This window comes from Xenopus laevis, chromosome 4S, assembly GCF_017654675.1.
Source record: "Xenopus laevis strain J_2021 chromosome 4S, Xenopus_laevis_v10.1, whole genome shotgun sequence".
Classification (NCBI taxonomy): domain Eukaryota; kingdom Metazoa; phylum Chordata; class Amphibia; order Anura; family Pipidae; genus Xenopus; species Xenopus laevis.
This window is the reverse complement of record NC_054378.1, coordinates 60600766-60628072: the sequence shown is the minus strand read 5'-3', so window position 1 is coordinate 60628072 and position 27307 is coordinate 60600766. Positions and strand designations below refer to the sequence as shown.

Here is a 27307-nt window from a genome sequence, read left to right as displayed (position 1 = left end):
AATAAGAATTCTTATTCTATATCTTACTATTTGGTAAAAATGTGTTATTTTGCCAATGAACCACACAAGTGCATTTACATCAACGTTGGGCTCCATACATACATTACTCCAAAGCTGTGAAACACTATTGCTATTGCACACAACATCTACACCTCATTGTAGTACAGGAGACACAGTTTTAAAAGTACATATTTCAAATGCTAACCCACTTTTAAAATTATTGCATCAAACGTCCTCTATTAACTATTAAAGTTGTTTCTTTTGCATTGTCTACAGCTACAAGATGTTAGTCTGTGCTTTCCATGCCTGGATTTCCTCTGGATACTCCTATTTCACCCACACTCAAAAAACATACAGAAAAACGATTTGGCTCCTGAGCAAATCAATAATAGCTTTGGCATTAAAGATGCCACCATAGTTACTATATTTGTTGACACATAGCTGGAGCTCACAAAAATGCACAACTAAATTGTGATTTCAGACATGGCAATTGTATGGATGGTTACATCACTTGAGGGGGTGGGATATAGGTGGCAAGATAACCAGGGGTGGGAGAGAATAAATCTGCTTGAAGTTTGGCTTGTGACACACCTGAAACAAAACCTGGAAAAAGTTTTGGGCCACAGGTTTGGGCCTGTATTTGGCATCATAACAATATAGCAGACAATGAATGATGAATAAAAGTTCAACAATCATTAAAAATTGACTCTTATAGATCAGTACTGATAAGGTCATTGTTTACGTGTCCTCTATTGGTTTCGCAACCATTCTTTTTAACACCCTTTCTTGCTTGATCCAAATATTGATCTTGATTTATGCCATGTAATGTCATTTAGCAACATGTGTTTGCAGATCTAATTGATTATCAGAAAAATGTATAGTCTTGGCAATTTAGTATGTTAATGCTGGTACCATAGATATGTTTGGTATGTGTTAAGAAATTTGTCTTGTTTTTATTTATGAAAAACCATTACTAACCTTATGTTTTCATAACATGTAACTTCAGGTTTTAACATTGCAGTATGCCGGAACACTTTGTAAATTATCACTCCAAATGCCATCAGATTGACCTAAAAGAAAAAATAAAATCAGTTTAGACATTTTTTGGTTTAGCAGTGTACAGTATATGTACACACAATTTTTGCACTATAAAAATCCACTACAAAAGAGCACACTTCTGTATACAGAAATCGGTATACCAAAAACAAATCCAGAATATCACTCTGACAAGAATCTTATTTTCCCGTGTAACAAACTTTTTTATTCCAAACTTTGTCTTCATACGCACTGCACACACTCAGTCTGAAAGAGTTGCCCTTGAAACCTCTCTTGAAAAGAGTTTAGATTATAACCACATTCTACTGGTGAGAAATGTATTTTAACTGTCATACTTGATCTTCCAGCTAAGGGGTACTCTTCACATACAAGACAAACAGATTTTGGCCAGAAATAAAATTTACTGTACCATTGGAAAAGGTGTGGCAAATTCACTAAGATTCATAGTTGCGCCAGGTGCAACTTCGCCGCACTTCACCACACTTCGCCAGGCGTAGTTTCGCCAGCGCTCCGCAAATTCACTAAAATCCAAAGTTGAGCACAGGGGTAGCGTAAGGTTGCAAAGTTGCGCTAGCGTTGATTCGCTAAGCGAAGCCAAGTTACGCTAGCGATGGTTAATTTGCATACGGCGCCAAATTCAAATTTCAATGGAGGAATACGTAGAATCACTACAAATGCCTGGGAAACATTCAAAACATCAAATAAAATTTTTTTTTTGCCCTACACATGTGCCCACTGTATAGTTAAGTTGCTAAGAGTTAGGAAATGTAGGGGGGAAGGAGGGGAGCCCCAAAAAATTTTTCGATCTTTTTCAGCCTATCACCCATAATATAGAAAAAACGCCAGCGTTTTTTGGGACTTAGAAAAAATTTGAACTTTTTTTGAAGCAATCCCTATCTACTCTATTGCGCTTCGCCTGGTCTGAGGTGGCAAAGGAAGTCTAGCGTAAAAGGTAGCGTTCAGTACACTGCGCGCGTTAGTGAATTTGCGTAGTTACGTCCGTAGCGAATATTCGCCAGGCGTAAGGGTGCGAAGTAACACTAGCGAATTTACGCCAGCATTCGTTAGTGAATTTGCGAAGTAACGAAAATGCCCAACGCTAGCGAATTGACGCTAGTGTTAGGCGATTCGGCGTTTAGTGAATTTGCCCCTTGGTCCTTATGTCTTCCAAAGAGAGGTACATGTATGTGTATGTGATATATATATTTTTTTTACATGGAAGAAAACTTTCAAATGGAAAATTATTTTACAACAAATAAAATTAAAAAGCTAGGAGCTAGGGATAGTTTTATTCTTTACACATTCACCATGGGTTGTTTATTACAGATGTCACAAGCAAAGTTTGGAAAGCATTGTCTATTTAAAAACATGGCAATATAATAGAGTTTTCTTGTAACACTTAGAAAACTCTATTTAGGGGAGTTTAGGGGAGTGTGAGAAAATAACACAGGCCTACTTTGGAAGTAAATGGACCAAGTTCCTATGATAACTCTCTGAGTTAACTCTAAAGCTGGCCACAGATGCAAAGATCAGATCGTTCAAATCAACGTACGACTTCCCCATCTCCCGACCTGCCACTAACCATTCAGATCAAATAAAGTACAAAAGAACAGATCAGCCGCTGTTCTGCCCCTGACAGCAATCATACGAAAGTTATGTCCGACAAAAGCTAGTGACAGTCTCCCACTGAAAATCATATGATTGGCAATACATGCAGATATATTACCCGCAGCCGACAGAAATCTTTTAACCTGTCCAATCGACCAAACGGCTGAACGAAAAATGTCAGGAATTTCCACACACGGTCCGAAAATCATATGAATCCTCGATTCGTACGATCAGATCTTTGAGTCTATGGCCAGCTTTAGTTAACCCTCTGAGGGCAAAAAACCATATAACAAAGATTTACCCCATATGTAATAAAAGGAACCCAGCTTGCCCAGTAGCAGTAATTCATAGCAACCAATTCGATATTGGCTTTTAAACAGGTTACCACCTACCAGTTCCTATAGGCTCACTGAGCCTGTGCAAACTTAGTGCCTTTTATGACATATCCCCACATGGTATATCTCCCCATGGTATTATATATATATTAAATGGGAATCTAAATTATCTTTATATAATATATATATATATATATAATTATATATATTATATATATATATTATTATATATATTATATGTAGTGATTTGGGAAAAATTTGGGAAAAATTAGCAAAACGCATTGAAGTCAATGGGCGTCTGTACAATTTTGACATGCGTACATTTTTATGTGTGCAACAATTTTTTTTTGTCGGAGAAAATTTTTCCACTGCCAATTTTCGCGAAAACATTCGTGGGCAACGAAGCGCAGACATTTGCATTGAATCCATGCCTGGGGAATAAAATCGCCCATCACTATTATATAGTTATCTAATTAAAGTGCTGCAATATTTGTGTAGCTATCTAACATTACAGGTCACACAGCTGTTTGATATGACAGGAAGGGTAAACGAAATAGAAAAACAAAACCACAGCTGCTTGAAATATCATCTACAAATGCAATATTTAATGTTTGTTCCATGTAAGGAAACAACAAACCAGACAAAAGACAAAAAAAAAACCTAGAATCTCTCTGTGATAACCCTAAGATATTCTTTTCCAATAACAATCTGTGCAGATCAAACTGAGTAAAAAAGTAAAAGAAAGCAGCAGCCCCATGCCGATGAAGAACAACACTTGCTAAATCATGTATCGTTCATTATAACGTTCATATCACTTTAAATGTAAACATGAGCTATCAGTGCCCGCTACATATTCAAAAGAACAAGCCAAGAGCAAGTGTTTATTATTTTTTTCCTGTGTTGTTTCAGTCTCAGTATTTGTAATATCTTTTATATTACATCTTTATCTGATAATTTGCTGATTGATTAAAATGCAAGAGCAGCTTGGGCCTGTGTTGATCTGGATTTTGTTCAAATATAATAATTCATCTCTCCCACTGTATGATTGTTTGGCAAATATAGTTTATGATGATTTCTATTAGGTCAGAAAAGTTTACTGGGAACGTTGCAGCCAAGTGCAACAACTTAGCAGACTTCATGTGGTTTTACACAAAAGCTTCTCCCCAAATGTGCCAAAGACACTTCATCTAAGAATGGCTGCTCAGGTGAAATAATGCATTTTTGTCTGATGCTACAATTTGGGTTAAAAATAAACTGTGATGACAGGTTACACAAGAATGTGTGAAACGTGGAGAAGATGACTGATCGCCAATAACAGACGATATAACAATGCTTTAAATATCAGATTAGCAGTCTGTTGACATACTTTCTTCTTCAGCCTCCTGCTGAGATTTTTCAAAGTAGAGCAAACTTTAGTCTGAATGTAACAAAAAAATCTCTAAAAAATGTCATCTATTTAAACAATAAAATAGAAATCTTATTTTGTCATATATGTGTCTGATACTACAGAGTCTAATCAACCCATATAATACAAAGACAAAGGCTATAAAATTTAGAAAATGTTCCAATTTTATATAGTTAGAAATGAAATTTGTACTTACAAGAATGATGAGACAGGCAGGTCCAATAAAACTCCATATAAAATTATTTTCTGTACTCAGCCAACATCTAAAGATGAATAAAATATTCAATATAAATCATTTATATTCTCGAGAAAATACAATAAACGACTTAAGTGGCTGTTTTTACCATATAAAATAATAACTTACACTTTATCAGTTCCATAATATTTATATCCCAAAATTGCAGAAATTCCAACAACTACAGCTGGGCTACAATATCCAAAGATATAAAAATTCTTGTGCAGAAATCCTCTATTGTAAATAACGCCAACCACAATGAGATAGAGATGAATTCCCTCGATGCACATCCAAGCAAAGGCGGCGAGGAAAAAGTAGTGCAGCAATCCAGCAACTACTGCACAGAATAGCTGAAAAATAAGAAAAACAGTAAGTCACCAAGCAGAGGTCACTGAAATAAAGTCTGTTGTATTGTAATATTTTCATACCATATTCCCTAAACAATGTATCCGATGGTAAAATAAATCCAGCCAGAGACCTTGTGCATGCTTCTATAGAGCTAATACATTATTAAGACAAATGAACCAAAATAACAGCAGCAACAACAATAATAATAATAATATTGTTGTTGGTGACTCAGGTTTGGGATCTATCTTTAGAATTGTTTATGACTTGATTAAGATGTCCTAATGAATTTTATAGTCATTCCTATAAAGGCATTTGAATGAAAGAATTGAGTTCCTAAAAACAGCACTATACCTAGTATTAGTATTAGTATATTACTGACAAGAGCTGCCTTTTTCCACCCTGATGACAACTATTTTGGGAACAAAACATGACTTTTTTGACCAAAAAAAAAGAGAGAATGTTATTTTTATTTACCCATAAAAGGATCCCTTCTTTTGAAATGCCAGCTTTGCATTGACAGTTAAGAGTAGTTTGTTGATTCTGGCTCTTCTTTTCCAGGGATCATTTTTGCTCTTTATGTTCGCTATCTAATATCTTAAGGCTAATGGCATAACCTTCTAGTGACTGGGAGTTATTAACAATACAGGACACAGCGTCAAAAATTTGTAAAGCAGATCAGCGCCTAAGGCAACAGAGAAGAAAGAACAAAAAATAGTGCAGTGTGTTTGGATACGGCACCCAGTGTCAAAATTCACTTTTATAAGGTGTACTTTCCCTTTAAATCTTCCGATGTTGTTGATAGCATGCATAAAAAGATCCCTTTATATCCAGTTAGTTGTATCCACCATTTGCCTAAAATGCCTACTTACAAGCCCACAGTATGGTAAATTGCCCGAATGTAAGCTGATCCTAGAGGGATCCTTCTATAGAGGGGCCCTGCAGGCGTGTGTAGCTCCCTCATTGCTCTCCCTGTGAGTCTGGTGTGATGTTATGTGACACCCGGCAGGCAGGAAGTGACATCACACCAGACTCACAGGGAGCGCAACGAGGGAGCTACACACGCCAACTGGGCCCCTCAATAGAAGATGCACAGCCTGTGTAACGCAGATGTCTATGTGTGATTTAACTTCAAACAAATGTGAGTGCCGGACCTGTCTTTACTGCCTGCCTTAAAGGAGAACTAAACCCTATAAATGAATGTGGATAAAAATGCCTTACTTTATATACTGAACTTATGACACAAACCTAAAGTTTTAGCTTCTCAATAGCAGCAATGATCTAGGACTTCAAACTTGTCACAAGGGGTCACCATCTTGGAAAGCATCTGCAACATACACATGCTCAGTGTGCCATGAGCAGCTGTTAAGAAGCTAAGCTTAGGGATCGTTGTAAATTATCAAGCAGAAAATGAGGTTTGTATATAAACAGATGCTACAGGATTATTATATTCTGATGCTAGTTGCACTGGTTTCTGTGCTGCCATATAGTAATTGTCTGTATTAATTACTAATCAGCTTTATCTTGTGACATTCTATGTTCTATGTGTACTGTATATTTTAAGTCGATCCCTAAGCTCAGTAAGTAGCAGCAGTAGAGAGCACGTGCAGTGAATCAGCAAATATGGAAAGCTATGGGGCATATTTGGGGGCACAGATCTTCATTGTTAGGGCTGTGGTTGCCTTGGGATGTTACAAAAGCCCAAAACATAATGTACAACATTTCTAGCCTACTTCTTTGGGTAAGCTTTACTTCTACTTTAAAACTGAGGATTTTTGATCCAGCGCTTTATGCAAAGAGCAGCATTCCCCAGAACTAAATTGCTTAGTAAGTGAGCACTAAGAGGTGCGCTATTGCATGCTTTAGCAATCTAGCACTTGCACACTGGAGAATATACAGTATCTCTACTGTCTTTGCAGGATGGCTATGTGGTGATGTTTAGATATTAGGTATAGTGATGGACGAATTCGCTGTGAATTCCAGCGCTGTTTTGCAATTTTTTCGCCGTTTCGCGAATTTCGCAGGAAATTCGAGAATTTTTCTGCAAAGCAAAACGCCACAAATTCGCCCATCGATAATCAGGTATCAATATTTCACAGTCTCCCTACAGAAATGGACACAGGATATGGGAAAACAATATGTTAAATATAAAATATACTAGAAACACAAAACAAAACACATCCCTCAAGGAATACAGTGAACACTTTTGCTTTTTAGGCTTATAGCTGCATAGGTATTAGAAAAACTAATATATGTAATAAAAACAATTATTAATTTTCAGTCACTTGTGTCGTCGTAAATCCAAAGTCCAAAATATAATTTGGCCGCATAAAGTTTATGTACTCAGTGCATAAATACAGTCACTGGTAGTTCTTCAACATATATCTTCACCACTGAGTTTTGTAGCCTTAGCAAAAACAAGGGGGAGAAGATTTGACCGTTAGTTTAATAAAATGTTTTTCCTGTTATGGCTTATTTGCTCCACATACACTGTACTGTACGTAAAAAGAAAACTGCAGTCTGATTCATTTATATTTTCTGTTAAGTACACCATCAACTGACACACTATAGTTGTAAATCAATACTGCAATGCAGTAAACCTTTGACAGTAAAATATACTTCTGTACTTTCCTTTATTCAAAAAAGCTTATTCTTTCAGCATATCAATCATTTCAACAACCTAAACTGGGATTTAAAATTCTCAATAGTTTTTATACACCTATAAATATATTATTATTGCAACACATGCTCCACAAATTATAGAAATGTATATTATTGGACATGCACACTGTCCAGAATATAAACAACTAAGGCCATAGATTTAAAGGTGTGTGAAATATTTTAGGCCTAAACTAATGGATTAAAGTTAGTGTTTAAAACTGTCTATTTATAAAGTTCCATATGAATACATTTACACCATGAATTGTGATCACAGAAATAATTTATTACACAGTAAATAGGCATATCTGTACATGCACCTTTTTATTCGAGCCTAATAAATACACTTATATAGTTTTTACACCACACTAATCGGGGTTTAACCCATTAAATTCATAAGAAAAATAATTTCTGCTAATACCTATTTATAAACTGGAATTTTACATACAATGTTGTGAAAATGCCAATATCTAGAGGCACATTTACTAAGGGTCGAAGTGAATTTTCGAATTCAAAAACTTCGAATTTCAAAGTAATTTTTGGGCACTTCGACCATCGAATAAGCCAAAATTCATTTTGAATTGAAAAAACTTTGACTTCGAAAATCGAGTCTCTTTAAAAAACTTCTACACTTCGCCACCTTAAACCTACCGAATTGCTGTTTAGCCTATGGGGGACCTCCTATAAGTTTTGGCTAAGTTTTGAGTAGTCGAAGTATTTTTTTGTAAAATCGTTCGAATCGTTCGATCGAAAGATTTTTACTTTGATTGAAAACACCCATTTTCGATCGAAAAAATACTTCGACTATCGAAGTATCAAATTCGATGGTCGAATTTTGAAGTGTTTTAACTTCCAAATCTGACCCTTAGTAAATGTGCCCCCTAGTGTATATCAGTGCTGTAAAGCCTTCATGAAACACACAGGCTGAATCATTTATAAAAGAAAAGACTTTTCAGATTTGTCGCCAAAAACTGCAACTTTTTCGGATTTGACGCCTGAAGCCTGCAACTTTTTTGGATTATCGCCTGAAAACCACAACATCTTCGGATTATTGAATGAAACCCAATTGCAGATGGGTTGTCTGCCAATGACTTCTACAAGACCTCGGCAGGTCTGAGATGGGTTAATATATCATGAAAAAAATTTTGTTTTTTTTCTATGAAAATCTTTTCTTCCGATCAAAAAAATTAGACTTTAGTAAATAACCCCTTACATTCTATATTTACTGTATATTTTGAGTCAGTCCCTAAGCTCAGTAACTGACAGCAGCACAGAGCATGTGCAGTGAATTAGCAGAAAATAAGATGTGGAACTATTGGGTGTATTTTGGAGGCCTTGCTAAAGGGCTGTGGTTGCTTTGGGCTGGTATAGAAGCCCAAAACATAATGTACAACATTACAGTATAAATAGTTCTCATTTAGGGATGGGCGAATTTGACCCGTTTCGTCAAAAATTTGCTGCCGGCGAAATGTCGATGATGCCCATTAAAGTCTATAGGCATAAAAAATGTTTTGTTGCGCAGCATTTTTTTTTATTCGAGTCCACCATACAAGTCTATGGGCATAATTTCTGCTGTGAAACAAGGTGAAAAGATTCGCCCATTCCTATTCTCCTTTAATAGTCCCCAATTCTAGTAATAAAACTAATGATGCCTGGTTCATGCAGGTGGAAATTCATAGTTTAGACCATAAGGAGGCCTATTTACTAAAACTCGACTTTCTCACACTATATTAAAAATTAAAAAAACAACCAAACTGCCAAACCCGAATACCTTAAAGGGATACTGTCATGGAAAAACATGTTTTTTTCAAAACACATCAGTTAATAGTGCTACTCCAGCAGACTTCTGCACTGAAATCCAGTTCTCAAAAGAGCCAACAGATTTATTTGTATTCAGTTTTTAAATCTGACATGGCACTAGACATATTGTCAGTTTCCCAGCTGCCCCCAGTCATGTGACTTGTGCCTGCACTTTAGGATAGAACTCCTTTCTGGCAGGCTGTTATTGCTCCTACTTAATGTAACTGAATCAGTCTCAGTGGCACTTGGCTTTTACTATTGAGTGTTGTTCCTAGATTTACCGGGGAGCTGTTATCTTGTGTCTTCCCATTGTTCTTTAGTTAGGCTGCTGGGGGGGGGGGGAGGGAGGAGAGTGATATCACTCCAATTTGCAGTACAGCAGTAAAGAATGACTGAAGTTTATCAGAGCACAAGTCACATTACTGGGAGCAGCTGGGAAACTGACAATATGTCTAGCCCCATGTCAGATTTCAAAATTGAATATAAAAAAAACTGTTTGCTCTTTTGAATTTCAGTGCAGAATTCTGCTGGAGCAGCACTATTAACTGATGCATTTTGGAAAAAAACATGTTTTCCCATGACAGTATCCCTTTAATTTACCAAAAATTAATCTTGGAAAAAATCAGTGCGAGAAAAAGGCTCGACAAAAACGTGACAATTTTAATTGTGCAGATTTTTTCAATTTGGAATGGAATCGTATTACTTTATATGTTGTCGCTGTGACAAATTGATCTGATTATCAAGCAAAAACAGAGCAAACATCTCAAAAATTATCACGAATCCTCAAGGTAAAAAACATGTTCCAATTGTTAAAGGGACCATCTGCCATTGACTTCTATATGGTTTAATTGGAGTATTTCAGATTCAAATTTTTAGTGACTTGAGAGCATAATAAATCTCGGAATAATAATTTCGGAAACAATTTTTTATTTTTTCTAAAAATTATAGTTTTAAAAACATGACCAGAAAAATATGAGGTTTAAAGGAGAAGCAAAGGCTCTATTTACTTGGGGGTGCCAAAAGTTAGGCCCCCCAAGTGATTGTATATACTTACCTGACACCCCAGGCCGGTGCACCTATCAGCACAACACTGCACCAGCCCAGGGTTCTTCCAGCAAACACCATGGAGTGATTGATTTCCTTCTTATTTCTTCACGAGGGCGTGCATGTGCAGTAGTACAAAAAAACCGAACTTTAATGAAGAAGTCGGCTATTTCGATCTACTGCGCATGCGTCTGCCCCAGGAAATTTGAAAAAAGAAGAAGAAGGAATATGATTGCTATGTGGTGCTCACTGGAAGAAACCCTGTACTGGTGCAGTTTTCTCCTGATAGGAGCACCGGCTCGGGGTGTGAGGTACAGTAAGTATGTATAATCACTTGGGGTGCCTAACTTTTGGCACCCCAAATTAAATAGGCCTTTCCTTCTCCTTTAATAAATAGGCCCCTTAAAGATAAACAAAGGTCTGGGACAGGATGGTATGAATCTCAGGGTACTATACGAGCTTAGCTCTGTTTTTGTCAAATCTCTTTACTTAATTTTTCAGAATTCATTGAGGTCTGGCATGATGCTGAGAGATTGCTAATGTGGTGCTGCTTTTCAAAAAATAGATCCTGTTCTCAGCCTCAAAACTATAGGCCAGTTGGTCTGACTGCAGTGGTAGCAAAGCTTTTGGAAGTGGTATTAAGGGATAAACGCTTGCAAATAATAATTGCATTGCAAATAATAATACTATGAAGCAGATTCACTAAAGGGCAAAGTGGTCGTCGTTAGCGAAAATTTGCCAGAATTCTCATCCACAGAGAACAATTCACTAGCGAACGAAACCATCGATAGCATTCATTCGCATTGTTTACTTCGCCACCTCTGACCAGGCAAATTAAAAAAACAAAGCTACATCTTCCTCAATCATGATGTCAGTGACATCATATCCTGTATGCGGGAAATGCATTAAAGGATTTCCTTCAAAAGTCTAAACTATTAACGATTTATGTGAGGACTTTGAGGGGCATGCCATATTTGTTTAAGAGTGGGCTCATGTCTAGGGCATTCGAGAATCTCCTCTTTCTTTATTATGGCTCATTGGACATAAAAAGTGGCCACTTCAAGCATTTGCACCAACATTACTATTAAAGACGTCCATAAGACTTTAAGGTACCGGCCCCTATTTAACTTAACCTAAGCGCAAGTGTTAGCGAAGTTTCGCTAGGCAGATATGAACGATAGCGAAAATTTGCTATGAAATGTTCGCCCAGCTGAAGTAACACTATAAAACTTCAGTCCAGTGCTGAGATGCAAATTCGCATATTAGTGAACTAGCATAGTGGTAGCGAATTTGCGCCTGGAGAAGTGTCACAATGTGTGAGTTTGCCCCTATGAGTTTTTGCCAGCATGGTTTCATGAGTAACAGATTTTGAAATACTAATTTAATTGCTTTTTATGAGAACATGAGCAGGAACCTTGATTCTGAGATGGCAGTGAATGTGATCTACTTAGACTTTGCTAAAGAATTTGATACAGTGCCACACAGAAGGTTACTGGTTAAATTAATACTTGCCTGGAACATAGTATTTGTATTTGGATAGAGAAAGATAGATTAGAGTGTTGGAAAACGTTTTCTAATTGGACTGGTGTTGTTAGTAGAGTACCACAGGGCTCTGTACTAGGTCCGTTGCTTTTCAACTTGTTTATTAATGACCTGGAGATGGGCATTGAAAGTACTGTTTCTATTTTTGCAGATGATACTAAATTGTGCTGAACTATAGGTTCCATGCAGGATGCTGTCACTTTGCAGAGTGATTTATCTAAGTTGTTAAACTGGGCAGCAAACTGGAAAATTAGGTTCAATGTTGATAAATGCAAGGTTATGCACTTTGGCAAAAATATTATAAATGCAAGTTATTCACTAAATGGCAGTGTGTTGGGAGTTTCCTTAAATGAGAAGGATTCTGTCTTGCATAAAAATGGCATTAACTCAAGGGATGAAAACAAAATGATGCCTCTTTATAGGTCCCTGGTAAGGCCTCATCTGTTTTGGACTCCAATCCTTAAGAGAGATATAAATGAGCTGGAAAGAATGCAGAGACGTGCAACTAAATTGGTTAGAGGGATGGATGACTTAAATTATGAGGGTAGACTGTCAAGGTTGGGGTTGTTTTCTCTGGAAAAAAAGGCGATTGCGGGGGGGACATTACACTTTACAAGTACATTAGAGGACATTATAGACAATAGCAGGGGACCTTTTTACCCATAAAGAGGATCACCGTACCAAGGGCCACCTCTTCAGACTAAAAGAAAAGAACTTTCATTTGAAGCAACAAGTGGTTCTTCACAGTGAGGACAGTGAGGTTGTGGAATACACTGCCGGGTGATGGCCAATTCTGTTAATGCCTTGGATGGCTTGGATGATTTCTTGGACAGACATAATATCAAAGGCTATTGTGATGCTAAATTCTATAGTTAGTATAGGTATGGGTATATATAATTTATGTGAGGGGTGTGTGTATAGATGCTGGGTTTTCATTTGGAGGGGTTGAACTTGATGGACTTTGTCTTTTTTTAACCCAATTTAACTATGTAATTATGTAACTATGTAACTTGTTAAGGGCCCACTTGGTGAGGGCCCATTTGAGTAAGAGAGCTTAGTATAACCAATGCTCTACTGTTCACAAGATTGGGAAAGCCTGGGAAAGTCTGTTTTAGTCAAGATATATTTTGGCAGATTGGATTGTTTGCATCTTATTATATATGGCCAAATGAATATATATTAATACAGAATATAAATATATTTTTATCTTTAAATTCTAAATGTGGAAAACTGCAGGCTAAAAAGTGAGAAAATGCAGTGCAAGATATAAAAAAGACCAATTGCATATTGTGTTACAACATAATTTTCCACAGCAAATTAAAAGTTAGTTTTAGTATGTCTGTAATATTTATCTCTAGTTTCAAGGACAAGTGATTATACACAGCAATGCCTGTTTACATACTTTTAGAATACTCGAGCACTCTGTGACCTTCTGCAGATCACACTGCGTCTCTTTCTCTAATAGCTAACACAAGAATAAAAGCTACAGTATATGAAGTATGGACAAACTGTCTAAGAAATGCTGCGTATGGTACTTCGCAAGATCCTCAGTTTTGTATAAGAATAGAGATGATGGCGATAAATAATCCATAGATTTCTATAATAAACAAGTCAATGCAGCACAGCATAAAGTTGACCTGCATGTTATCTGTCAACATTGCATAGCTTAGTATAATGTACATTTCTATTAAGCTGTCTGAGAAAGAAATACATTTTATCTAACATTTAAACCCAGACTGTGTTTGGGTGCATTCAAAGTTTAATTACTGTACTCAAAGAGAACATTAATAGACATTTTAATAAATTATGTTTTAGTACAGATAATTGCCGGAAGAAGGAATAGCCTAATTTTCCTTCAGTTTAAAAGAACCAGACACTCTAAAGTTAAAGTTAAAAGGCATAACAAACTACTAGTTATGTCATATCTTTCCCTCTGAGAGAATGAAAGCAAATTAAGATGCATGATGCATTTTGGTATTAAGGGCATTTTAATCACAAATTATTACATGGTATGAAAATAAGGAAAATATACATTTTAGAACAGACAAAAAAATGGGAATTACTAACAATATTTGATACTGGTCAAATGCAAAAAAAATGTTGATTTGATAAATGAAATAAATAAATGAAAACTAAAAATCGTTTGACTATCCGACCATTCGATAGTCGAAGTACTGTCTCTTTAAGAAAAAACTTCGACCCCCTAGTTCGCCACCTAAAAGCTACCAAACCCAATGTTAGCCTATTGGGAAGGTCCCCATAGGCTTGGCTACATTTTTTGGTCGAAGGGTAACCCTTCGATCGTTGGATTAAAATCCTTCGAATCGAGGAAGGATTTAACCGTTCCATCGATGGATTTATTCCTTCGATCGAACTTTTTGCGCAAAATCCTTCGACTTCGATATTCGAAGTCGATGGATTTTCATTCCCCAGTCGAATATCGAGGGTTAATTAACCCTCGATATTCGACCCTTGATGCATCGGCCCCTTAATGTTTAAGTGCTAAAAAACAAGGTATAGAGATACAAATTATGGACAGACCCCATACCAAAAACCCCCAGGTCCCAAGCATTCTGGATAAGAGGTCCCGTACCTGGTTGTGTTTTAACAACAACAATTGTGATTATAATGCTTTCTGCAAAAAAGTTTACTCAGCATAAACAGTTTAACTAAAAGTTAATGTAGGGAATTAATGCAAAACCCTTGCACGTATCCCTGTAAGGGCTTACACATAGAGCCTTTGGCTGTGTGCTGTAAGCTGTTACCTAGCAACCAGCTGTTCAGTGATCTCAGTGCAACAGGAAGTGGCACAGCAGCTAGTGAGTGGCTGGCAGGAAGAGGAAGTCACAGATCCTGGCAGAAGAGAAAAGCCTGGCAAAGAGTACCATGCAAACATAATCAGAGAGTTGCTGGTGGGCCAAGAGAGGTGAGAGGCTCCACCAAAAGCCTTCATTTGGATCAGGTTGGCACAGGGAAGCCAGATACTGTGCCTTGAGGTACAGAGTGTGTGAAAGGAATCCAGACTGGAGGAGCAACCAGCAGGAGATTCCCATCTAAGCATCCAAAGGGGCTGGTAGTTGCATTGTATGTCTGAATGTGTTGGACTCACCTGAAGAGACACTGTAAAGCATCCAAAAAGGATTTGGTGTGAGTATTGATATTTAAAGTGACAGGGTATTTAAGGAGTGCTCGAAGATTTCTACTGATTTGTATTACTTGGACTGTAAGGAGCCATCCATTACTTTAAAGGACTTAACCAGTTATGCAGTCAGACAGATTGTGCAAGCAAGTTAGTTAATGAGGCCCTATTGCCACTGGTTACGAGTGCTGCATGTATTAGTTGCCCATTTATTTTAGATAAACATTTATTCAGTTAAACCAATACTGTGTGCGTTATTATTGTGTTCCTAGTGGGGCCTCCCATAGGTGTATTCTTGGATCCCGCTAGGTGGAGGCATTGCACTAGTAAGTACAAGGTACCCAGTCTCTCCCAATACCACTGCGGAGTGGCTCAGGTTTGTCCTGTGCCATCAGGTAAGTACCACACGTGGAGTATAACATAGACAAACAGGTGTTTAAAGGTATATATTTACAACAAAGGAGCTTACAACATTTAGCTAAATATATCTCTATCAGTGTATGCATTGCTCTTCCCTTTCCTTTCTAGAAACCTCAAACAGATTCTACAAATAAAGATTTAAAAAAGAAAGTTTACAATTACCTGTATGAAACCAATCCTTTATACATATGCTTTATCTTTCCACCACTGAAATTGAATATTTATATTGTTTATTTTTTTGTCTATACTTGAAATGCATGTGTTATAGTTACGTTACAATGAGCTGCATTTTTTAGATAGACAGATAATTCTGTAAAAACACTATTTTACACCATCTCTGAGCTCACAGAAAGAAAATCAGAAAGCAAATAAACTCTATGGGCAAACTTTTTGGCCTGGTAGAATTTTGCAGAAAATTTTGCAGTTTTGCCATTGGCAAAAATGTTCACTATTCAGTGCTATTTTTTCCCATGCTTTCTGTTATGCTGGAAAAAATGCAGTCTTTTGAACAAAAAAAACCCAATACAAAATATTTATGCACCCCTTGCCTTACACAGCAACTAATGGGCTTGGGGCTGACCCCAGTTCACCCCATCTATCTATGTAGCTGTCTGAGCATAGTCTTTGGAAAAATAGTTGTAGCAAAATGGAGCTATACACTGCATATGCTATTGCATAGCTAAAAATACCCAGAATCACAAACTTTCTATTGTTTCTATTGTTTCCAATGCATTTATGCAAAACTTCATAAAATGAGCCAGATTTGCTCATCTCTACTAAGAAACCTTATATTTTCCTGCCTGAAGTCCCATTGTGCACCTTGATGCAAGATGCACAAGGTGAATACACTTCAACAAAAATTTGAAGCCTGAAAAGTGGAGTTGGGGACCGGTTAATAACATGTATCTATTACTCCATTGCACACACTAAACTAGGTACAGCTTAAAGAAGGCTGGACATGGCAGAGCTGGTAACAAACACTTTATAAAAATAACAAGATTTCAATGTTTTTTATACTAATGTTCTAGTAATAAAAACCTTTATTTGATGCAATGTATCTAGTAGGGTTAGGGTTATTTTGCTAATACAGTAACACATTTGCTTTGTATTTAACAGAGAAATAGTAACGTTGCAGTTCATGCAGATATTCCTATCCCCCTACTAAATATTTCAAATGTATTCCTTATTAAAGTACTTTTTTTTCTTTAAAGGAAATGTGATCCTATTCTCACACACTATGGTTAGTTTTCATCTACACACACACTATGGTTAGTTTTCATCTACACACACACTATGGTTAGTTTTCATCTACACACACACACTATGGTTAGTTTTCATCTACACACACACACTATGGTTAGTTCTCATCTACACACACACACTATGGTTAGTTTCCATACACATACACACACACTATGGTTAGTTTACACATACACACACACACACACACACACACACAATGATTTATTATTCATAATAATACATCAGTAAATATTAATTATTTTGATCCGTCAATGCTATTTTTTACTGTAATTCCTTGTGTATTGGAATTGGAATTTATTATTAAAAATATTTTTAAAATTATAGTCAGTCTGTCTCTCTTATTATTTGAGTAAAATGAGTTTACTTCATGAATGAATACTTATAATTATATGCTTATAATAATTATTTTATATTATGGGTAAAGAAGAATTAAACCCTACACTGGCTGAGGATGTGACTAAATTAGATGCTATAAATATGTATAGCATACTATGGGGATTTAATAAAAAGTTTATCACTTGAATTATATGTTTCTTACATATAAAGAGTGATTTTTTTCAGGCACAACATGTTAATAAACTGTAATGCTTATTACAATAGAGTTGAACTCTACAGAGATTTAACGTTGTGTTTGTTTCCATATACTGTCAATGTTAGTGGCAGAAGGATTCTGTGTGCAAAAATGTATTAGGGAAAATCATAGTGATTACAATTATAGTCAGTGTTGTCCTATCTCACTAGTGAGGTTCATGACACACAGGGTCACAGTTATAGTATAAAATGCCATAATGCTTGGAACATTGTTTATTCCTAAATTAGCAATTTCTTACAGGATCTAGAGTAGTCAGATCTGATCTGAGAATAAGAGGTTGAATGTTAACCAGTTAAATATACAGCAGGTCTATAAACATTTAAAGGAGAAGGAAAGCTACGGAGGCATTTTATTGCCAATAGATTAGCCGCAATAGTGCAAGCTAGAATGCTATATTTATTCTGTAGAATGTTTTACCATACCTGAGTAAAAAGCTCTAGAAACTCTCTGTTTGTTTAGGATAGGAGCTGCAGTATTAATGTGGTGTGACCTCACTTCCTGCCTGAGTCTCTCCCTGCTCTGGGCTCAGATTACAGTAGAGAAGGGAGGGGGGCATGGGAAGAGGAGCAAACTGAGCATGCTCTTGCCCAGGGCAATGAGGTTTAAGCTGAAGGCAGGAAGTCTGATACAGAAGCCCATATGTACACAATAGAAGAAAAGAAATGCAGTGTTTCTTTTGACAGGGGACTCAGAGCAGCACTACTTTGGGGGTTTACTGGTATATTTAGATGGACCTTTCTGATAAGGCTTACTTAGTTTTAACCTTTCCTTCTCCTTTAAAAGAAAAAACATTTGTTGTTTAGGTTTTCCTTCAAGTACAGAGGAGGCAAAAAACATAGTGGTACCAGAATACAGGAACTACCAGATAGGGGAATGTGTTTTGTTCTTACTGTGGTCAGTGGCAGTCTCATAATTGTTTAATGATATGTTTCATATAAAGCATAGTGGCAGTGAGTTAGGGAAGTTTTTTACCTACCTTATTCTTGGTCATGTTTATTCCAATAATAAATAGAAGTTCAGCCAAAAATAATGCACAGCAAAGGTTCTTGTGAATAGTTGTCCTTGTGCTTTGAATTTCACTGAAGAACAGAAATGTAAAAATGCACAGGGAGAGACAGATCAGTGAAATGATTATCCCAAGCTGAGTAATTCTTGTTAATACACTATGGTGAGAGGCCACCTGAAATGAGAATATATGCAATACAATTTGTAAAATTAAATCAAGAAATGTTTATACAGTGGTTTCTTAAATACAAAAAGGCTATAAAAACTGTTATAAATTGTGCTTAATTTAATTCAAACAATTTTATTTAAATGTTTAATAACACTTTATGCACTTAATTTAATTGTGCATGTACTAATAAAATTATTCAAATCTTTGTCGAAGTACTTTTGCAAATTAAGCTATTCTGAAATTAACATTGGCAGGAATGTATTATCCATAATCCACTTCACAAGGCTAATGGTGTACCCTGTGAACTTAGATTTTTTGCCCCTGCTTTTTCTCCCCACAATAACACCCAAATGACTGTATATATCAAATACTGCTATCTATGGGAGTCTGGTGAAATTCACCCAAGCTGGTGGTTTATGAAAAATACCTACTGACATCAGTGTAAATGTAAAAAACAAACACAGGAAGCAAAATGTTTTGGCATTTTCAAAGAAAAGGTAAGGGATATTTACAGATATACAAATAGTTCTGCACTGAAATTATGGGCATTTAAGAAAGAGTTTTATCTATTAATAGAAAATAAAACTCCTTACACAGAGGGAAAAAAAAATCTACTTTCACCACATGATTCAGCCTGAATGAATAATAATAACACATATTTATGACTTTCATAATAAAATAGGACCAGCAAGAAACAAGTAATTATTAGCATTGTTGCCAGAAATATACAGAAAGCACACAAGTAAAAGGAAACCTTGATACTTTTAAACTGTCATACAACTACTCATCAGATATTTAAACATAACTGTTCTGCGTTGACAGTATGGGCATTTCAGAAAAAGATTTATATAATAGTCAAAAATCTAACTTATTACAGGTTAAAATGTTTCAGAGATGTAAAATATGTTAGCACAACATTTAAATTTAAATTTTAAATGCTGGGCACAAAGGCATGTGTGCCTCTATATTGTCCTTGCAAATTAAGGCTTGCTACAATATGCTGGATTGGCCTGCATGTATGAATTGTATTCAAAGCATTGAAAGTGTTGTGCCTACACATATGATTGACTGACACAGAATTGCACACTAACTCCATTCCAACTGCAATACACATTGGGGCCAAAAAAAGGGCCATTTGCAAGCACACTGAAAATGGTGCCCAAACTTGTGGGGATTCTAATAGAGTGACTGCAAATGAGTCAAAGTCAATTTAGATTAACTTTACAGGAAGTAATAAAATTCATAAATAAGAATAAAAATGTGCATGTTGCAATATAATATTCTTCATTAGACTTGTAATGCATTGCAAACACATGCTTGAAGGTGTCATCAACTTTTGGAGCAAACGGAACAACTTTTTTCATTAAGAAGCTTTATTACATACAAACTATAAAATTCTCATTTGCTATTTACAGTTACAGATTTGATGCATGTTTGGCTTACAGTATTAAACGTCAGTCCCTAACTGTTACATTTATGCAGTGAATTACACAAAACATAAACCATAACTGCAGCCATTAAATGGGGAACTGTCACAAACTAAAACATTAATATATTGTGAGGAATGCAAACAAAAACTTTAATATTAATTGTTTTATTTAACAATTCTAAATCATTAAAAAGTTATAATAGCTCAGTACTTTAAGTTCTGAGTCTTGGCATTAGGGAAATGATCCCTCAGTAGGATGAAGTGACAGCACCCTGAACTGCATGTGTTTCTAGACAGATGTGAATGTTTCTAGTCATAACCTGAAATCAGGATTCTGTTATGGAGGGTTAACTTCCAACTAGCTGATAGCACTAAATGATGCCTAAGGGAAGGTGCTGACAGGAGGAGAGGCTGAGCTGTTCATTGAACTTGTGATAAGAGTGAAAATTGATGGAGTTGGCAGCTGAGATTTTTGTCATTCAGCAAACATCTCACCCATTCTGTCTCCACCTCCCCTCAGGCAGCTAGAAAAGATTTAACTGGCAGTTTGGAAAGCAAAAAAAAAAAAAAATGTTGGTGTTTAGGTGTTGTGTGTGAAAGTGCTTATTTCAAAAAGTATTAACATAATATAACTAAATTATAAATTCTCACTTCAATGAATTTTGATGTAGCATGTTAACATTTCTTTGCTTCGGCTAACTGTTGTCTTGACAAGCGCAAAGAAAATAACAAATCTCCATAAAGGAATGCACCATAACTGTTTACAAATATTTCTATAGCATCTTCAGTTGCTGGTGTGGTTTATTTAGTAACAAGTATCATTTGTATGTAATCAAACATCACTGATTATTCTAAATTCTTATCTGGCTAAGCAAATCGTTATAACTATTATAATCATAGTAGATTTCTTCAAATCATTTTAAGTTAAGGGATTGTTTAAAAAAAAATCAATTCAAGTTTTATATTTCATGTAATTAATAATTAGTCAATTTAAAGCTCTAGTTTATTGTAAATCTAAACATATAACATTATAAATGTAAATAAAAAAAATATACCATACAATACTCACTTGGTTGCGACTTGAGGAAGACATCAGAATAGCAAAATGTGTAAGATGGTTACACCTGCATGATGTGTGTGTCGAGTTGGAAGCCAATACTTCACAGCCATTAGTAGACCATTCCCCATTCATAGTTTCTTCTTTGTAACTCCAAAAGGCACATTTTGTGGCACCAACATCTGAAAATATCTGGAAAGTTACATTTTTAAAATGTATTTTATTCTGTTTTACTAACACAATGTACAGTAGATGTGCTGCTTTAAAAATGAATTTAACTCAGCAAAAAAAAAAAAATGCAAAGATATACATAAATTCCAGAAAGTTTAATTTTTGTTTTAAGAAAATACAATAATCTTTTCAGTAAGATTATTTGTGGAAAACGATTGCATTGGCAGACTTATGAATTATGTTTCATTGCTGGTATTTTTATACTTATCTAAATGAATAAATGGACCCAGATTTGTGAGAAGGCCACCTTGAGTTTGGGAGGCTGTAACTAAAAAACATTTTTTTTATCAGCGAATTTAATTAAGATATTTTGCTGTTTCAATGGTTAATGCAAATCTGAAATAGCAAAAAAAATATCTACCCATATATAACAATTTTACCCTGAAAGTCATTGTAATTCCAGGGTTTGGGCTGTGTCAATAGTCACAGCAGACGCAAAAATCATATGCACTTTGAGCACTGGAATAAAACAATCACCTCAATCCCAATTTGGACTTCAACTTGAGTACAATTCTTCAAAATTCACATGTGCAATTCTAGGGGGCACAAAACTATGTACACTTGCAATTATGCTGGAATCATAGCAAAAATGTATGGATTATGGGAGAAACATTACAAAATGCTTATGAAATTGCACCTTGCACAATGTTTTTGTGGTCTAAAAGACACTTTTTAAATCAATGTTTGATTACTACAAAAAGCTATGTAGCTGTGTAAATCAATCCAGGGTGTGTTATTTATGCAAGGGGACAGTATATGGACAGACTACCAAGGTGTCTATAATAGGGTCCCTAGGTTATAAAGTAAGTTGACTCAAGGACTGCTGTGAAGCTCGAGCAATGTCTATACAGGGCCGGAGCTAGGGGTAGGCAGAGTAGGCACGTGCCTAGGGCGCAAAGCTTAGGGGGCGCCCAGCACGTACCTTTAACTGCTGCCTACCCCCGTCCGGTCTTCATTACTGTTCTTTGTGCGCATATGCACACTCCTTTGAGACAGGAGCGTGACATGCGATGTGTGCGCACATGCGCATGCGCGCACCTAAGTGAGAGTGGCGTGCGCTGTGACGCTTTTGTCAGCGTGCCTGCGCGCGCTCAGTGTAGGGGGCGACGCGACAGGTCGGGTTGCCTGGGGCGCCTGCCCAGGCTGGCCCGGCCCTGTGTCTATACAGTGCTGTGGAATATATATTATATAATCAGAGGATAAGAATAATCTGAGTGGCCAAGTGTCAGATGAGATTGAATGTTGTTGTGTAAAGTTATGCACTTGGGATTTATACAAGTCACTGATACCCTAAATGGAATTGTTAGGGTTAAGAGCAAATCTTTCATAAAGAAGAATAGATGAGTACTTCGAGATATTTATTATCCTTTATTTATATAGCACTGACATGTTATGCTTTACAGATTTTAAATATTTTTTATCATCAGTGCATACCCCAGTGGAATTTAAAGACCTTATCACAATTACACAGATTATTCTTAATTTTTTTTGCAGGAGCCATTTAAATTCCTTTATATTGCTGTAATCGAGGATAAAAGGCAAAGTGCTTGCAGATAGCTGCCTAAACGAATGTGTCACCATGTTGCTTCTCTAGAAAGCAATGCCTTTTAGCAGTATAAAGGGTTAGTGAGATATTATCTTGCATTGAATAAAGCATTGGATAGGGTAAGTATTCCCTTTTACAAAGCACTGGTAGGTCCACATCCAGAATAATTTTACACTACTCAGCAAAGACATTATTAAACACAGAGAGACAAAAGTACAGTAATTCCCTCATATGTAATAAAAGGCACTAAGGTTGACAGTAGCAGTAACTCATAGCAACCAATATGTTGTTTACTTTAAATCACATGACCAGTAAATGCTACATGCCAATTGGTTGCTATTGGTTACTGCTCCTGGGCAAACTTAATGGTCCAAACTAATGATTGGTTTATGAATTTGAAATATTACAGTTGGAAGGTTGATCAGTCACTTTTTCAAATATTTATTTAGTGAACGTAATATGCTTAATGTTCAATATTTTTTAAATGTAATATGTCTTGTAGAAGCAGAATACATTTCAGACACAGCTGCATTTTTCAGTTGTGTCAGTTGTTTTTGGATTCTATTTAAGAGGTTAATAATTTCACAAATATTCACGCAGACCCATCCCGATCCATAATGGTACTAGACAGGGTTGTCCCCTTTCCCCCTTGCTCTATGCCCTTAGCATAGAACCTTTGGCAGCAGCTATACGTACTCATCCGGACATATGGGGAGTCTCAGTGGGCTCAGCACACTACAAAATTGCCCTTTTTGCAGATGATGTCCTGCTCACATTGACTAACCCCCTTATCTCCCTCCCAAACCTTCATCAGGTTCTTGACACCTACAGCAATATTTCAGGCTATAAACTGAACATTAACAAGACGGAGGCACTACCTCTTAATATGACTTCTGGGGTCTTGGAAGCTTTGAAGCCACAATTTAATTACAGGTGGAGGGTGGACTCCCTATCCTATCTGGGGACACAAATTGCAGCCTCTCATAACCAACTTTTCAATCTTAATTTTAAGCCGCTTATGCAACAGATGAAGACCTCTTTTTTGAAATGGACTAGATCCACTATTTCTTGGCTTGGGAGGATAGCAGTTATAAAAATGTCCATCCTACCAAAGTACCTCTACTTGTTTGAGACACTGCCAATCCCTATCTCCCCTAAAGCTCTTAGAGACATTCAAACTCTATTTCACAACTTTGTATGGTCCTATCGGGGTCACAGGGTCGCAAGATCAGTGATGATGACTGCACACTCGAGGGGTGGCCTAGAAGTCCCTAATATTCTGAAGTATTATGAAGCTGCACAGCTGAGACAACTTTTGCTGTGGTCGAGTCTCCTTCCGTATACTACTTGGGGCTGTATTGAAAGTTCTGTGGCGGATGAGTGTCACCTCAATGCTCTTATATGGGACTCTGCTGCTCTTACTCGGATCTCCCCAAAAGCCTTATCAGCCACGAGACTGACTTACTCCATATGGCTCAAGACCAGACACAAACACAAGTTGATTTCGGATAGATCTCTGTTGGTTACTTATCTGAATAATCCGGCATTTCAACCGGGGACTGATCCTTCATTTTATGCTAAATGGTCTCAACTCGGACTCTTCACGGTCAGAGACCTTCTCGACCCACTAACTCGCCAGATTTTGCCCTTTCAAGTACTCAGAGACAAACATCCCCAGACCGACATCAAGTGGTTTGAATACCTCCAAGTCCGCCACTTTCTCACGCCATACGTCTCACATGCCAAGGCAAACTCTCCCACTACATTCAAAATAATTGCAGCTAATGGACTTCCCCAGAAAGGCCTTATTTCCAAAATCTACAATTTATTGACAGTCTCTTCGGATGGTTCACAGCCCAGGCATAGCTATATGGATAAGTGGGACCAAGCTCTCCCACAACCGATACCGGCTGATGACTGGCCCCTGATATGGGACAATGCCAAACGGATGGTCGTGTGTGCCCGTCAAAAGGAACAGATATACAAGGTATTGACCTGCTGGTACTATACGCCTGTAAGGCTACACAAGTTATTCCCACAATCATCACCTCTATGCTGGAGGAACTGTGGCTCCCACGGGACTATGCTACATACTTTCTGGGACTGCCCAATAATTCAACCGCTTTGGAGTGAGGTGGCGCACCTTTTAAGCCAGTTGTTGAAGAGACCCATTGCAATGGACCCTGTGACCCTGCTTTTAGGCAAACCTTTACCCAGGCTACGTAAATGTGGGCAAGCTTTAGTCAATCAGATTCTGACGGCCACTCGTCTGGCGATATCAGCTAAATGGAAGAGCATCACGCCACCGAGTCTTAATGAGATACTTAATAGAGTGAATGCTAATCGAGCTTTTGAAATGGGCATAGCCCACATTACCGACAAAATGGATCGGTTTATGAGGACTTGGGACATTTGGATACTGAGTGGATTGGCCACTTCCACCCCGCAGGGTTTCCACCCTCCACCTGCCACTTAATCGGGGAAGATTAGGGTTGAACGTGTTACCTTTGTCTTTTGTCTTTATTTTTATTATGGTATTCATATCTTTATTTGTGCTATATTCTGCTGTTGGTTGTTTAGCGCTACGAATGTTATATGGATGTATAACTTATGTGAAGCGAATAAAGAATAAGTTACAAAAAAAAATAATTTCACAAATATAGCGTCACATATTTTTTGTTAGTGTTTTGCTGTTTTATGGTTTAGGCCAAATGGGAAAAGGTAATATAGGTCGCTAACGGAAAAATCGTTCACAATGTGTTACATTTTTGCATTGCGAACAATTTTCTCTTTGCCCCTCATGTGACAGTAGGAAGCAATTGCAAATTTTTGTGAATTTTGTAAACTTCTTAATGAAAAAGTAGTTACATTTTCTCCAAATGTTTATGCCACCTTCAAGCCTGTCTTAAAAGTTTGCAATATGAAATTTAGATTCACAATGTAATAAAAGCCTGAAGAATGTTACATTGTAACATGCAAATTTTTCTTTGCCAATTTCTTCTCTTTTCAAATTTTATTTCATTTCCCCCATAGTGACAACTTTGCCTTAGAAAGCAGCAAGATAATAGGGGCCAAAAACTTTAACTTTAATGGAACAGTAACACAAATATTTTGCATTAAAGTATCTGTTCTATGGGTGGAGCTAGGATGTGAAGCAGGACAGACATGTTGCGGCATATTTATCAAGGGTCAAATTTTGAATTGAAAAAACTTCGAAATTCGAATTCAAAAAGACCAACCGAAATGAAGTCAAAGTTTTTTTTTGGATGATTAGGTCCGTTTTCGATCGATTAGGTCCATATTAGGCTGAATTCGAATAGTACGAATTGAAGTAATAGCGCATTCGATTGAATTTGATTCGAAGTTTTTCCCAAAAAAAATTGATTTTTCACCAATTGACTCCAAATAGGTTCTAGGAGGTCTCCCATAGGCTAAAACAGCAATTTTGCAGGTTTTAGATGGTGAATGGTCGAAGTCGAATTTGTAAAGAGACAGTACATGATAAATTTCGATATTTGAATTTTCAAATTTTTTTCAATTTCGAAGCGAATTTGGACTATTCCCTAGTCGAAGTACACAAAAAATATCTTGAAAATCAAATTTTTTCATTCAAAAATTCACCTTGACCTTTGATAAATATGCCACATAGTGTTTAAGCTCCCTTTTCATCAGCTATGCTTTACTTTACTTTGATAATAACTACACAATTAGTAGTAGAGCGCGCCCACAGAGTTCTTGCCCACCGACCCCCTCCATTTGCCCCACTGCGGCCCGTGGTATTAAAACTGATACATTTCAAAGATACAGACACTGCTCTCAGGGCAGCGAGAAATATAGGCAAACTTATCAATGACAACGAAAAAGTGTCCCTGTACCCAGATTTCTCTACAATGTTACAAAAGAAGCGTGGTTCCTTCACAGAAGTTTGCTTAAACACTGTTTTCTGGAAATACAATATGCAATGTTATTCCCAGCAAAACTACACATCACTACTGAAGATTTAACTGTGTTTTCTATCAACCAGAATCCACCAAGCAGTGGATTGAAACACATCAAACTACGGTCTACAGCTCCAACAACTCTACACGAGACCCCACAGGTGAGTGGAAATCACAATGCCTACTACACTACCACCACTATGCACAGCTGATACCACTACACATCGGGATCTAACTGCATATCTGCCTTAGCAATTTATTCTCCACTGCACAACTCAAGCTACAGTAAGTCAAATTACTATCTGCAACAATTCTTCAAGAATTGACACTAATTGAACAGGTGAGCTGCCAATTCTCTGTGGACAGATATTACCGGTTTCCACTTATAGATATGTGTTTGTAACAGACAGGCAACAGCACCATGCTCAGTCCTTAGCTACACATGCTTCTCTGCCATTGGAAATTACCCTGACCATGCATCTGCCTTCAA

At 36.8% G+C, this 27307-nt stretch overlaps 1 protein-coding gene across 1 annotated transcript in view; it reads right to left on the bottom strand.

Moving 5' to 3' along the window:
• The window catches only part of adgrl4.S (adhesion G protein-coupled receptor L4 S homeolog), a 97693-nt gene that overhangs the window by 4696 nt on the left and 65690 nt on the right, over positions 1-27307 (bottom strand). Inside the window, exons 10-14 of the mRNA XM_018260717.2 lie at positions 21115-21294; positions 18419-18622; positions 4769-4989; positions 4601-4667; positions 979-1070 (exon numbers count right to left, since the gene is read on the bottom strand). Coding sequence (XP_018116206.1) covers positions 979-1070; positions 4601-4667; positions 4769-4989; positions 18419-18622; positions 21115-21294 — 764 coding nt within the window. The remainder of the gene's footprint in view (positions 1-978; positions 1071-4600; positions 4668-4768; positions 4990-18418; positions 18623-21114; positions 21295-27307) is intronic.